Genomic DNA, 16,040 nt, shown 5'->3' with positions numbered 1-16,040 from the left:
ATATTGAAATAAATTATACATGAATATTCCCATTAAGTTTGAGATATTACTATTAAATTGTTGTAAATTATTAATCACATATTGCATAAAGTAAAATGGTGTATCAATTCATTCCGTTAGATCTTTCATAACATATCTGAGAATCATCTTAATACAAATTTTGTTAAGAGAAAACCAGAATACAAAATGTATTGGTGAATGAAAAAAAAAAACTTTTTTTTTTTTTAAACAGTCGAGTCTTGGTGTCCAATACAGAGGTCATATCATAACATATGAATAAAATATATATATTTTTCCCCATTACTTTCTTGCTGTTAACAGTGTGATTACATGAAAAAATATGACACACTATAATAACAACGTAGTGTGTATGACAATCCAACATCAGGTAGGCTAAATAAGCTCTTAAAAGCTACAATAATTTGTCAATGTTATTGAAAATAAGAAGACAGCCCACTTACCCATTTTTGGATTTTGGAAGGTGTTGGTGTGTGAAAAAAGTTGAAATTGTCGTGAAGACAAGATCCTGGTCTGTCGGCGGCCTCCCTCTATTATGTCATCTACAGCAGCAGCAGCGCGCCAGCGCCGCGTCAGGCACGGTTCAGGTGTGTAAAGACACAGAATCCGCTCACGCCACGCATCCAGTGTGTCATCGGCCTAACAGTAAATGAGAATGTCACAAGACCGGAAGTATGCACACTAGGGTTGTGCCGATAGTATCGTGTATCTTACTAATCCCTACCAGCAGAGAGCACCATTGAGTTACAATCAAACCGCTGTCCTAAAATAACTCGATTTGAAGCAAATCAGTCAAACAGGAATCGTAAGTTGCTTTTTATCCAAAGCAACTTACAGTGCGTTCAGGCTATACATTTTTACCTATCATGTGTTCCTGGGATTCGAACCCCCAACCTTGCTCTACCAATTGGGCTACAGGAACACATGTTAATGTTTATATTGTAGTGCATTTGTTCATTGTTAATATGCATATTAATATAAAAGTAGCTGGTAATTTTATAGTTAAAGCTTTTAATCTTTTTAAATGGTTGTATTTGTGTTACACTGCTGAATTACATTTAGTATTTTCTGGGCCACATTTGTTCCATGGATGGGACTATTTTCAGGCGCTGTGTAACATCACTGCATCTGCTGCACCCATAGTATGGCAGCTAAGTTTCTTGATCATTACGCCAGAATGAGAGTATAGATCCTAGCCATATCGGCCAAGAAAATCGCAACTTTTAATTTTTCCATTGGTCTTAGAACACAACGTAACCACAGAAGAGTCAAGTTTTAAATAGGAAAAATATAGAAACTCTTTGGTCATTTTTGAGCGAGATGCTAATGATCTATAGTAAGCAACAGCTAAAGTGCTACCGTTAGACCTGAGGATCGGCTGAATGGATTTGAAAATGCTTTCTCAACTGTTTAACTTGAGGGGAGTTGGAAAATGAGTCAAATAGTGGAGTGCTTCTTTAAAAAATAATTGGGATGCACCAATACTGTGCGGTATTGGGCATGATACGGAGCTCCTGTATTCATACTTGTACTCATTAAAATGCCCCAATACTGCACAGCAAGTGATAAGTGCCATATTCAGATAAAGAAACACCTAAAACAGAACAATAGATGGACTGCTGAAGGACATGTGCTGCGCTGTCAAAAGAAAATGACAGCTGAAGATAATGAGGAAATTATGTCACTCCTTTTGCCAAGTGCACTAAAGAATGAATGATAGGTTAATTCCTTTTATTCAAAAATATTTTTATTGTAATTATTAAACAATACAAACATTAAAATATTAAAGCAGTACACTTAAAATCATAGACACATTTTTTTATTATTAAATTACACACAGATTTGTTGCCAGGGTGACAACTTTTATACAGTCTATGATCAAAGCTTATGGGGCTGTTACGTGATTAAAGAATGACTCAAACTCGAACACGAACACTTGTCAGACAAGAGATGAGGTGAGCTAATCATAGATGGAAGACCTAGCTAAATAATTAATACATTTTTACTGTTTCTTATAGCATTATAGTTTTGTATTGTTTGTAGTGTGAACAACGTTTGCGTAAGTACTAGTAGGCATATTAGTGAAGTAACACTTAACATTTGAATTATATTTTGATAAAAATGAACAAAATTACTCAAAAAGATTTGTTCATTTTGCTAAACAAGACTCAAAGGTCATAGTCGGTAAACTACTCCGTAGTTTATAGGGAATTGAGAGCACAGCACGCTTGCTTAAATAAGGTTTTTGTTGTTGATTACTTAAGGAATCTGTGATTCATCTATTACAGATCCATGTCAAACTGTTATAAAGATGGCTTTTTTTAAAGTGGAGAGCGAAGACATGAAGATTGAAGAAACATTCAGAGTCAAACAAGAAGATACTGAGGAACAAACACAGATGGAGTTTATTAAAGAGGAGAATGAAGAGATGAAGATTGAAATATTTAGTCTTAAACATGAAGATACTGAGGATCAAACACAGATGGAGTTTATTAAAGTGGAGAGTGAAGACATGAAGATTGGAGAAACATTCAGAGTCAAACATGAAGATACTGAGGAACAAACAGGTTGGTTTTCATTCTCAAAGCTGAACTCAGTCAATTGATCCTTATTAAAATACACATTTTGCTAAAACTGTGGTGGAAAGCGCTGCAAAACGAGGAAACACATCGAACCTATTTAGAACATAATCACCCCATGCAGATACAGCTATGTCCCATTTATAATTTAAGGTTAATGCATTATGATTTCTCTGATGAAGAGTGAAGCACAGAATTCAGTCATGACAGTGAATTTACAGTAGCTAGCTACTCTGCAGATGTCACATAAACTGTGCGATTTGATGGACTGATGAATAAAAAACATAGCTGTAAAATAATGACAGAAGCACTGCTATATAAATACATAGGCTAATCTGTTTGTTTTGCATGTCTCTCTGTGAAAGAGGGGCGTTGTGTTGTGTACTACATACTCAAGTATGCGCCGCGTGGCTTAAAGTGCCAGGTTTAACAGACCTGCTGTCTCACTATCTGACAGAATTGACAGAAATTACGATTGTACTATAATGTAAAAACTATTATTCTAAAATAATAATAATTCACATAAACATTAGGGAATATAATTTTTTGCCTCATTTGAATTTGGTAAATCTCTGTTGTGCAGCCCTTTGCGAAAATATAAAAGAAAGTTTTTAAAACATCAATTAAATTTGTATGCATTTTCATTACCACCATTTTTGATAGTATATTTGTATTAAATCATATACAGACGATCAAGTACAGACTCCAGAAAAATTTAGTCATACCAGAATTTATGCATTTGTATGAATTATTAGTGATAAATATAAGTTATTAAACTAGTAAATAATCGATGGTAAAATTTTCTTGTTTTTGATTAATGAAATTTGAATAAACACATTTGTTCAACCCCCCCCCCCAAAAAAACCCTGTTTTGATCGTTTAATACCGTATACCGTGAAACCATGATATTTTCTGAGACCATTATCATACCGTGAAAATCTCATACCATTACAACCCTACACACAGCACCCCATATCAACAGAAAAACACAGAATTGTTGACATTTTTTGCAGATTTCTCAAAAAATAAAAACTGAAATAACACATGGTCCTAAGTATTCAGACCCTTTGCTGTGACACTCGCATATTTAACTCAGGTGCTGTTAATTTCTTCTGATCATCCTTGAGATGGTTCTACACCTTCATTCTAGTCCAGCTGTGTTCGATTATACTGACTGGACTTGATTAGGAAAGCCACACACCTGTCTATATAAGACCTTACAGCTCACAGTGCATGTCAGAGCAAATGAGACTCAGGAGGTCAAAGGAACTGCCTGAAGAGCTCAGAGACAGAATTGTGGCAAGGCAAAGATCTGGCCAAGGTTACAACAAAAAATCTGCTGCACTTAATCCTAAAAGCACAGTGGCCTCCATAATCCTTAAATGGAAGACGTTTGGGACGACCAGAATCCTTCCTAGAGCTGGCCGTCCGGCCAAACTGAGCTATTGGGGTAGAAGAGCCTTGGTGAGAGGTAAAGAAGAACCCAAAGATCACTGTGACTGAGCTCCAGAGATGCAGTTGGGAGATGGGAGAAAGTTGTAGTAAGTCAACCATCACTGCAGCCCTCCACCAGTCGGGCCTTTAGGGTAGAGTGACCCGACGGAAGCCTCTCTTCTGTGCAAGACACATGAAACCCGCATGGAGTTTGCTAAAAAAACACCTGAAGGATTCTCTGGTCTGATGAGACCAAGATGGAACTTTTTGGCCTTAATTCTAAGCGGTATGTGTGGAGAAAACCAGGCACTGCTCATCACCTGTCCAATACAGTCCCAACAGTGATGCATGGTGTTGGCAGCATCATGCTGTGGGGGTGTTTTTCAGCTGCAGGGACAGGACGACTGGTTGCAATCGAGGGAAGGATGGTTCACCTTCCAACAAGATAATGACCCTAAGCACACAGCTAAAATAACGATGGAGTGGCTTCACAACAACTCTGTGACTGTTCTTGATTGGCCCAGCCAGAGCCCTGAAACCAAATTGAGCATCTCTGGAGAGACCTGAAAATGGCTGTCCACCAACGTTTACCATCCTACCTGACAGAACTGGAGAGGATCTGCAAGGAGGAATGTTTAAGGATCCCCAAATCCAGGTGTGAAAAACTTGTTGCATCTTTCCCAAAAAGACTCCTGTCTCTATAAGATCAAAAGGGTGCATCTACAAAATACTGAGCAAAGGGTCTGAATACTTAGGACCGTGTGATATTTCAGTTTTTCTTTTTTAATAAATCTGCAAAAATGTCCACAATTATGTTTTTCTGTCAATATGGGGTGCTGTGTGTACATTAATGGGGAAAAATTAACTTAATTGATTTTAGCAAATGGCTGCAATATAACAGAGTGAAAAATTTAAGGGGGTGTGAATACTTTCCGTACCCACTGTATATGTAAATTCATTCTCTGCCAGCAGGAGGTGCTTGTAGAGCACAAGAGATAGAGGTTTCCCCAGTAACGTTGTACACAAAGCAGCGATGATCTCATAAATGTTGCTTTATAAGGAGTTACATTGAAGATTAAATAATGAATTTGACTTTTTGAAATTTAAGTCCTGGAATACCCTCGAAAACTTAGTCATTTATTTGTGAACAATAGAGGCAGAAGATTAAGGTAAGACCTCTTAAAAAGATTGTCATTAACTAGAAATTACATACAAACTCTATTGTACAAGTTAACTGTTAGCCAAGCTGACATTCCGTGACAGTTACTTCAGTTAAGAACAACATGAGCCTCACTAAAGCAGAGGCATCTTACAAAAATGAAGAGGAGTTGAAGATAATATATCCAGCAAAGGTTAAATCACAAAAGACAATAAAAAGATGAAAGCGAATATGCTGAGGGAGAACGCAGAGATACTGCTATCTGACTACAGTGGACCAGAAAACAGCAGAGTGCTGTGTAACCTGCTGTTCTTCACTGAACAAACATCATCCTGGGAGTCTGTCCTCTGCTCCAACATGACATGTGTCAGAAAAGGAGCCATCAGCAAAGGCAGACAACCCGCTCTGGAAGGAGAGAACGACACAAAGCTGATGGTGAATCTTTACCATAATGGCACAGTGGTCCAGGGACCAGAAACCAGCCTCAGTGAATTCCAGAGGAGCTTCAGAAACCTTAAACACCAGGTTCAAAAGATAAAACAAGATCCTGAAATGAAGAGCCACACAGTAGAAGTGTCCTGCACCAGCTCAGTTACCATCTCTGACGGCAGCTCAGGAACTCCTCAAATACACAGACACTCCAGCACTCCTGCGTCTCCTAAGATCAAGGCTTTGAGAGATAACATCGCTGAGCTGGAGCAGGACTTCTGTCTGTTTAAAGAGGAAACTACCAACAATCTCCATCATCTGCTAAACCTGACCAGACACCACCGTGTACAACCCATACAGCAGCTCTGCTCTGCTGTAAAACAACTGGAGGAGGACAATCAAGAGCTGCACCAGGAGCTGAGGAGGGTGAAAGAGGAGCTGGCCAGAAGAGAACAACACGGCCACACTCTGGAGAGACTGCTGGAGGAGACCAGAAACCAGCTATACACAAAACACCAAACACACACCACAAACACAACATCAGCAGTGTGCCAGCTCACAGTCTCAGTGCTCCTTCACTCCTGCAACTTGAAGAGGAAAGACAACAGCAGCAAAAACTAAATTTCAGTTTGAGTTTTACACTTCACCACCAAGATCAATATGAGCACTGTGATTGTAAAAGCTTCATGTTATATTATAACAATCATTGTTAATATTTGAATTTTATTTCAGGCCTGTTTGTGAAAACAGAAAATCGAGAGATGTTGTGACGACCTGAACAGAATCCAGCTCCAGATTCACTCTGTTCCAGAAACATCATAAGCATCCATAATTTTGTTGGTTTATACTGAACTGGTGTTGAAAAATTTACTCTTTGTATTAAGAAGTCAATTTATATTGTAATTGTTTATAAGTTTCTTTGTCTGGAGAGTTTGTCCAATGTCCAAATGTAGTTTCCATTTATTATGACGAGGCAAATTATAATCTCGATAATGAAAACATTTACATGAGTGGAGATTTAATTAATATTTATAAAGTTTGAGTAAACGGGAATATATTCTATGAAACATGTTTAAGTTTATTTAGTCTAATATTTTAATGTTTTAAAATATATTTGGATTTATTGAAATGTAATATATTTAATTGTACAGAAATCTAATATGTTAAAATTAAATTAAATTCATGCATTTAGCAGATGCTTTTATCCCAAGCAACTTACAGTGCATTCAGGCTGACAATTTTTACCTATCATGTGTTCCCGGGGAATTGAACCTCCAACCTTGCGCTACCAACTGAGCAACAGGAACATGTTAAAGGTCCCATGACATGAAAATTTCAATTTTTTTGAAAGAGGTTTTTTAACATTAATGGGAGTTCCTCTAGCCTGTTTATGGTCCCCCTAGAAATTTTGATAGGCGTTAACCGAGCTCTGGGTGTCCTGCTCTGCCTTTGAGAAAACGAGAGCCTGGCCGATCTGGAATCTTCACTGTATGACGTCATAAGGGAAAAGGTTACCTCCCCTTTCTCTGCTTTGCCCGCCCAAACATTTACATTTTAATTCAGTCGCAATGTCAGCAAAGGTGTTACAAACAGAATTTTACGATATGGATTTGACAGCACCGGCACAGACAGTGAGTAACAGTGTTCATTAATGCCTGATCTGTGATCAGTGATTTCTGATGTGTAGCTAATTATTCAAGTTCACACAGACTTTCTTTCTAAATCGTTCAATACTGTTTATGCATCAGTGAATCAAGCCAGTGACTAAACAATCAACTTCACATTGTTTCTCTTAGTAGCATGAAACAAATCTGTTATTTAAATTGTGATTAATCTACAGACAGCAATCAAAGAAGGCTCCCTTTATATTGTTTGGGCTGTCAATCACGCATCGCAAGTTTATCTGCAAACTTGCCCCTATGAAAATTAACCATAGTTTAACCATGATATTTGTAGTAAATCTGGGGTTATACAAATGGCAGTCAATACGCCAAAAAACCATGGGTTACTACAGTTTTACTATAAAAAAAAACATGTTTATTTTTCGTAAGCAAACTGCTGTTAGAATGAATTATGCTGTTATACAAAGCTCTTACTGTATTCATGTCGAGATTGTGTTTGATGTTAGTTGCAGTGACATCTTTTTGTGAGAGAAAATGCATTGCAATGACGAGATCGCTGCATTCACGCGATAAACAGCCTCTGTCTACTCAAGGCTCATCACTGCAGCGGCTGCCTTTCATGTAATGGGAAAAGCACTAAAAAATTATTCTATAATCAACACTTCCACGATTTTTTTATCTCGACAGCTGTAATTGTAAAAATAAAAACAGTAAAAGTATTTGAGAGGGGTAATATGCATTTCGAATGCAGAGATGTCAGCCAATCACAACAGTTGTCGTTTATTTTGGAATCTCACAGCAGACAAGCCCCTTCAAACAGAGCATTCAAGCCATAGGACTAAAATCAGGATATAAAAATGCCTTTTATTCCTACATTTTAAATGTAAAAATCTTACTAACAATACAAGTAGAAAAATAATAATAATCCACATCATGGGGCCTTTAACAAATAATATAAATTAATAAACAGATAAATATTTCAAATTAATATATTTACATATTCTGATATCTAAAAGAAAAAAAATGTAAGTATTTATGATATAATTTACATACATAGAAAATATGTGTGTAAAAAAAAAAAAAATATATATATATATAGTATAAAATATATTTTCTGTCTAAAATATATAAATAAATTAAACAGATACATTCATTTTAAAAAAAAATTTCAATCTATGTGACATCTGTGTGGGTGTATAGAAAGAGGAAGCATGAAATTGAAAATTGCAATAAATGTGGTCTTGTTGAAACAATAGAACACGAACTTATTGAGTGAGATGCATATGAAAGAGCAAGATTCAAGCTTTAAGATATTTGGGAATAAAACTTTGGTTCATTTGTGTTATTGTTTTCGAACATCCCATCATTCTCTCCACACTCCTATCCAGTAGGTGGATGGAATGCACCATTCAAGTTGTTCTGCCAACCGCCATTAATACCAGAAGAAGACTTTTATTTTGGTCTGTGATGTGACGTCATTAGGCTGCGCTGCGCTTCTGCGTCTGAGATTCAACTGAAGAAAGGTGTGTGCTTTTAATCTTTTAACTTTAAATTGTTTAAATCAATACACCTCGTTTGGAGAATTGTATGTGAAACGTAAGTTCAATGAATTGTGTTGCCAATTTAACACATTAATGCTTAATCTAGTGACACTGCAGTCGCTATATAGTGGATCAGTTCTGTTTACTGTCACTAGACTCTTTCACACAGAAATACCAGTAAAAATTACCGGAACGACTTTACAGGTAAATAAAAAAAAATGCGCTGTTCACACAGTCAACGACATTACGTCTTTTTTCCGGAAAAGCACCTTTCACACATCCATTCCAAAATACCGGTAAAATATGTGACGTCATTAACTTCTAAACAGCTGTGCTTGTATTTTTAAACATGGAGGGTAATACGTGTTCAGTATTTCTGTTGATGGTTTCATTTTTAGTTTCAAACTTTAGTATTCATGCAACTGCTTTTGTTACAGAGACATCGTAATAGACGACTGGTTTAAATAATTATACTCACCATTAATAAAACACCTGATGCTGTCGGGAGCTGACCAATTTAGTGAAAATCGGTTTGAAAGGAGTAACAGCACAATGAAGTTGCGATTGTAAGTTGCAGTCTGGAAGACGCGCGACATCGCAGAAAAGGTGCGTTCCCAAATGTAGCCTGCTGATCCAAATTCATATCAGATAGTCTATCAGCGCAGATAAACAGTTCTGCGTTCAAATTGAGTTCAAAAGATGTTGCAAAGTACCGGAAAAATGACCATGAGTGTGACCGAGGGAAATAGTAAAAATATATTTGAATTATTTACTAAGAAACTAGTGTTTTCAGAGTCTGTGTCCCAAGGATGAAGTTGCCTGACTCATCATCTCCTCATAAGACGCGCCTCCTAAACCGATTATGATTGTAATGAAAGAGTCTTTGTTGTTTGTTTTTATTATTTCGTTTTATTATTTTAGTAATTTAAAGCTTGTAATGTAAGTCCATTAACTCTCTCTGATGGACTCCCTCACTAGTGTGCTGACTACTAAACTCAGGAGCAGATCGAAACACACCCAGAGATTTAGTTTGTGTTTATTTCTTTCAGCTAATTATTCTTAATCTTATACAGGACAAAGTGTCAAAAAAACAGAAAAAGTCCTGAAGCACTGAAATCCACACAACACAGTTATAAAGATGGAGTTTATTAAAGAGGAGAGTGAAGACGTGAAGATAGAAGAAACATTCAGAGTCAAACAAGAAGATACTGAGGATCAAACAAAGTTTGAGTTTACTAAAGAGGAAAGTGAAGAAACATTCAAACATGAAGATACTGAGGAACAAACACAGATGGAGTTTATTAAAGAGGAAAGTGAAGACATGAAGATTGAAGTATTCAATCTGAAATCTGAAGATACTGAGGAACAAACAGGTTGGTTTTCATTCTCAAAGCTGAACTCAAATCATTTGATCCTTATTAAAATGTCAAGCTGTACAGAAAAAAAACTCTGTTTGCTTTTACCTTGACATTTGTTTTATTTGTGAGTGATTTTCTCGTGAAGTTCCAGACTAATATATTAACAAATCTGATTGTAAATATCAGTAAATGATCATTACAACAAACAATAAATAGTAATATTTCAGAAAAACCAGCCTACTCATAAAATAAGAAAACGTTCTCCTGTTTGAGTCACTGTATGCCATTTATTTTTGTTTTTTATTTAAAGATCTTTGGGGAGCAAATAATATACAAATAATATACAAGTAGAAAATGCATCCGTGTTTAAGCTGATTATTAACCTGCTCTTGAGAGAGAACTGATTTGGTGTTTGAGAGACTGACGCACAACGCGGCTGTTTGATTGGTGAGTGCGCTGTGTTTAATCCAATTATTCGTATCAGATCGTAGCCTAAGCTTTAAATCATTGCCTTTTAAATACAATAATAGAATGTGTATGATGTATTATTATAGGTGATATTATTCTTTCCAAGCTCTGCTTTATGAGAGATGCACGGAGAGACAAAAGCAATGCTGTGTTTGATTTGCGCTCTTTTCATTCCTAAAGTTTACATTGATTCACTTCACACTCTATTGTGTGACTTTTGAGGTCTGTGTATAATATTGCGCTGATCCCCTGGAACAACTGTTATCTAGCAAACACCGGACTGTGCCAGCTTCAGCCCAATATTCAGGCAGAATTATTACTTGTCCGTTATTCATTTTTGAAGTCATTATCCATTAAATTCTGAATAATGTATTTTGCTTCGAGCACACCCCTAAATATTACATTACATAATTTCGTTTACATGCAATAGATAAAGTCATAGAAATTAACAGCTACACGCTATATTGTAATCCTAAAATCCACATTGTACTTGCAAACTCTTTGTACGCATTATAGTTAATGTGTGCTCGAGTAGTCGATTGTTTCCGACTGTGCCGACTAGTGGTTGAAGTAATCAATCACTCGACTAGTCTATGCAAGCCCTAATGACCAGTAACTTCATAATGAACTGCAGCATAATAAAATCATGCTTGTTTTTTAACGACACTAACAGTTGATATCAAACACCTAATCATTGCACTAAAGAAAGCCTCTGTAGTGACTTTCACATCTTCTTTCATCCTCAGTAGCAGTAAGCAGAAGTTTATCTAGGATGAGTGTTTCTTCTCCTGAACTCATGTAGCAGCACACGAGTGGGATCTTCGTCACAATAAGACACAGAACAGAAATATGAGGAACAAACTCTAAATGGACTTTAGGAACAGGAGGATTTTTACAGAGACTGAGACGAGTTCAGTGATATATGATGCTGTTTATTACTTATACAGGTGCACCTAGAAAAATTAAAATATCATGGAAATATGAATCTCCTGAAGTCCACGATCATCTCCACTGTTTTGAGCGTGTTAAGCTCCAGGTTGTTGAGAGTGCACCAGACAGCCAGCTCTTTAACCTCCTGTCTGTAAGCAGACTCGTCACCGTCCTGAATGAGGCCGATGAGTGTGGTGTCATCTGCAAACTTCAGGAGCTTGACAGAGGGGTCCTTAGATGTGCAATCGTTGGTGTAGAGGGAGAAGAGCAGTGGGGAGAGTACACAGCCCTGGGGAGCTCCGGTGCTGATTGTACGGGTGCTGGATGTGTATTTTCCTCACTAGCTGCTGCCTGTCTGTCAGGAAGCTGTTGATCCACTGACAGATGGTGGTGGGCACGGAGAGCTGATTTAGTTTGGGCAGGAGGAGGTTTGGGATGATCGTGTTGAAGGCCGAGCTGAAGTCCATAAACAGGATCCTCACATAAGTCCCCGGTCTGTCTAGGTGTTACAGAACATAATGCAGTCCAATGTTTGCTGCATCGTCCACAGACCTGTTCGCTCTGTAGGCAAACTGAAGAGGATCCAGCAAGGGTCCAGTGATGTCCTTCAGGTGGGCCAGCACCAGTTTCTCAAATGACTTCATGACCACAGACGTTAAAGACACAGGCTTGTAGTCATATAGTCCTGTAATTTTGTATTTCTTTGGGATGGGGGTGTAACAGTGATCCAATATATTTCTGTCTCTGGTGGGACATGTGATGTGCTGTCTGTATTTTGGCAGTTCACGGGAGAGATTGGCTTTATTAAAGTCCCCGAGAGTGTTGTTGTTCTGTCTCTGTGATCTGATCAGCGAGTTTCTGTAAAGCCAGACTTCCGTAGGCTTGTGGAGGGATGTAAACACTCACCAGAATGAACAAGTGAAACTCCCGCGGTGAATAGGACGGCTTGCAGTTGACGCAGCATTTCTAGATCAAGACCGCACATCTTCTTTAACACAGTTACATCTGTACACCACCGTTCATTAATGTAAAAGCATGTCCCGCCGCTGCGTGATTTCCCCATTGATTCTGCGTCGTGATCCGCTCTGAACAGCTGAGAGTCCGGCAGATGGAGCGCGCTGTCCGGTATGGCTTCATCAGCCAGGTTTCCGTGAAACACTGAGCAGCAGAGTGTGCGAAATCCTTATTTGTCCGAGAGAGCAGAAGGAATTTGTCCGTTTTGTTGTGTAGACAGCGGACATTTGCCAGATGGATGCTAGGCAATGGCATTCGAAATCAGTGCTTCCTGAATCTGACGAGCGCTCCCGCTCGCTTTTCCCTTCTGCGTCTGGAGCTGGCTGTTCAAATCCACACAGGCTGTCATAGCTTGTTTAATAACAGAGCAACAGATTTAGTCAAATATGAGTATATCGTGGAATATTTCACTAAAGCTCCTCTAGACTTAATTTCTCTGCTAAACTAACGAGCTGTAGACACTGGTGATTTACTGAGATAAATTAAATGCTACATGACATTTTATTTCCACACTGTTGATGTCTTCCTGCAGTTGAAACACTGATTGAATGATAAATACTAGTCAGGAGGAAGGAATGATCGCATTCACTCACGCTCCACTGCACAAGTCTGCATTTGCATCATATATTTGTATCACGGAGACTGGTCTTCATTAACAATAGGCTACTTGATAAAAGATGCCATTAAATCACACATTTCAAAATCTTTGTCAATCTGGAGATTCACTGTGACATTGTTTTTTCAGTTATTTTTTTTATTGATTGACAGCACTAATCAAATGTTTTTTTAATCTGTTGCTTTGTGCCATTAATCTGGTGTTAACTTTATCTCTTTTCACCCCAGATCTGATGACACTGAAAGAGGAGAATCAAGAACTGAATGACACTCAAGAGATAGATCAAAATGAGAAACAGCATGATTTCAATACGGAAGAAGAATCGATTGGTTGCTCACAGACTGAAAAGACCTCCTTATCCAAAAAAGCTCAAAATACACAAACTACAAACCTTGATTCCCACTTAAGAAATCATGCTGGAGAGAGGCCTTACACCTGCCAACAGTGTGAAAAGAGTTTTACACGGAAATATTACCTTACTGCCCACATGAAAATTCACTCTGGAGAGAAGCCTTACACATGCAATCAGTGTGGAAAGAGCTTTACACAGAAAAGTCAACTTACTGTCCACATGAGAATTCACACTGGAGAGAAACCCTTCACCTGTGAACTGTGTGAGAAGAGTTTCAGACTAAATGCAGAGCTCAAGACTCACATGATAAAGCACACTGGAGAGAAGCCTTACACATGTAGTCAGTGTGGAAAGAGTTTCACACAAAACAGTCAATTTAAAGTTCACATGAGAAGTCACACAGGAGAGAAGCCTTTCACCTGCAAACAGTGTGGGAAGAGTTTCACACGAAATAGATATCTTAAGAATCACATGATTAATCACACTGAAAAGAAACCATTCGTATGCTCTCAGTGTGGAAAGTGTTTTACACAGAAAAGAGCCTTCGATGCCCACATGGTAATTCACACTGGAGAGAGTCCTTTCACCTGCCACCGGTGTGGAAAGAGTTTCAGACTAAAAGAAAACCTTCAGAATCACATGAAAATTCACACTGGAGAGAAGACTTTCGAATGTCAGTGTGGAAAGAGATTTACACAGAAAAAACGGCTCGATACCCACATGAGAGTTCACACCGGAGAGAAGCCTTTCACCTGCGAACTGTGTGGGAAGAGTTTCACGAATAAAACAAACTTAAAGACTCACAATAGAATTCACACTGGAGAGAATCCTTTCACATGTGATCAGTGTGGACAGAGTTTCAGATATAATGCAAACCTCATCAGTCACATGAAGATTCACTCAGAGAAGAGTTTTAAATGTCATCAGTGCGAGAGGAGTTTCACAGACATGAATCAACTTCAGGATCATGTAATAACTCACAACTGAGAAAAGCCTTCATCACTGTGGAAAGAGTTTCACAAGAGAAGAAAGCCTCAAGATTCACGAGAGTTCACACCGGAGAGAAACGTACAAGTGTCTTGAGTGTGAGAAGAGTTTCACGTCAACGCAGCATGAAACGTCATTTGCGAACTCATTCTGAGAAGAAATTGCCATTTTCCTTCGTATGAAGAGGTTTAGAAAAAGGAGAGATTTCTACACTCATCTGTGCATTCAATTTGGAAGACAATTCAATTGTAGTCAGTGTAATAATTTAATAATAATTTGTCATCCACTGAAAAGTCATGCAAATGGGAGACCCAGTTTGTGTTTTGTTGAAGATATGACTAGAAAACATTTTCAGAAAAATTCTACATCTGATTGTTACCTTCACGACTACTTCTTTTACTTACATTCTTCATCTCTTCATGCTTCATCTTAAGGCATCTTCTTTTCTTTTGTGCATTTTTACTTTACATTTTTAGGCCAAACCTGATAACCATCTTTGCTTTAATGTCACTCAATTCAATGTGTTGATTTCCTTTGAATCAAAATCGTAGTCAAACTTTTACCTTGCTGGGAAATCAACAATGTAATTGGAAGATTACAAATAAACTGACATAAACCGAACAAAATAACTTGTTCCCATTGATTGTAGGTGTATTTCAGATTATTGTTAAGTTAATTTCAATTTAATGTTGTGATATATGGATAAGTTTACTGTAAAGGGAGATTCAATAGTGTAGTCACGGAGAGAATTTCTACACCTTTCATATTTAGAGATTGATAAAAGGAAGCAATGTTATGAAGGTATAAGGGGGCTGATATGATGTTTTTAATTTTGATAATGTTTTATTTAACCCTGTGTGGTCAAACCTCGGTCTGGTTAAAACAGACTCCTCCCTTCTTTTCCTTCCAATAATACCCTGTGCATTGATACATTTCTGTATACTATATTTTCTTCCAATATTATCCATGTCCCATATTTCCTGCCATTTCTTCATTATTTCTTTTTTAATTATTGCTTTAGCTTCCCCTTTGCCAAATTGAATATTTATAATATCGTTTATCCTGGTTGATTCCTTTGCTATTTTGTCTGCTTTCTCATTCCCTTTTATATTTTTATGAGCAGGTACCTAGCAGAATCTCACATCTATCTGAAGCCTCCTCAATCTAAATAAACGTTGGTGGGTTTCTAGCATTAAATCTTCTCTATTAGATCTCATATTTTGATTTCTGTAAAGGGCTGCTACAGAGTCAACACAACTACCACATCTGGGGCCTGTACCATGAAGCTGGATTAGGTGGCTAGCCAGCTATGTTTCAGCTTAGTTTCCGCCAACCCTGGGTTTTAGGTACTATGAAAGTAGCTAGGCTTTAATCGTTGTTCGTTGCCATGGTATTTTATGCTGCACGGCTAACCTGCTCCGGGGCAGGTTATGACTGAAGTTTGACCAATCAGCTGTGAGCAAAGAAACATATAGGTGACGTAACTAATTCCCAGTGTCTATTCACTGTTGCAATGGCTTCACCTTTTCTCCC

The 16,040-nt window shown here is 37.8% G+C and overlaps 1 protein-coding gene across 4 annotated transcripts; it reads left to right on the top strand.

Moving 5' to 3' along the window:
- Positions 1 to 8,696: 8,696 nt before the first annotated feature.
- On the top strand, positions 8,697 to 15,133 carry LOC113066340 (gastrula zinc finger protein XlCGF8.2DB-like). 4 transcript variants are annotated; one of them, XM_026238248.1, is made up of 3 exons: positions 8,703 to 8,764; positions 9,856 to 10,155; positions 13,396 to 15,133. In XM_026238248.1, exons 2-3 carry the CDS (start codon positions 9,921 to 9,923, stop codon positions 14,505 to 14,507), a joined length of 1,347 nt encoding a protein of 448 aa, XP_026094033.1. In that variant the 5' UTR covers positions 8,703 to 8,764; positions 9,856 to 9,920; the 3' UTR covers positions 14,508 to 15,133. The 4 variants fall into 4 exon arrangements, with proteins under 4 accessions (XP_026094051.1, XP_026094033.1, XP_026094042.1 ...); XM_026238257.1 differs by lacking the exon at positions 8,703 to 8,764 and adding an exon at positions 9,189 to 9,388; XM_026238266.1 differs by lacking the exon at positions 9,856 to 10,155 and having other exon boundaries at positions 8,697 to 8,764.
- The last annotated feature ends 907 nt before the right edge of the window (positions 15,134 to 16,040 follow it).

The sequence above is a fragment of the Carassius auratus genome, chromosome 4 (assembly GCF_003368295.1).
Source record: "Carassius auratus strain Wakin chromosome 4, ASM336829v1, whole genome shotgun sequence".
In the NCBI taxonomy this organism is placed as follows: Eukaryota; Metazoa; Chordata; class Actinopteri; order Cypriniformes; family Cyprinidae; genus Carassius; species Carassius auratus.
This window is presented reverse-complemented; position numbering and strand designations above follow the sequence as displayed.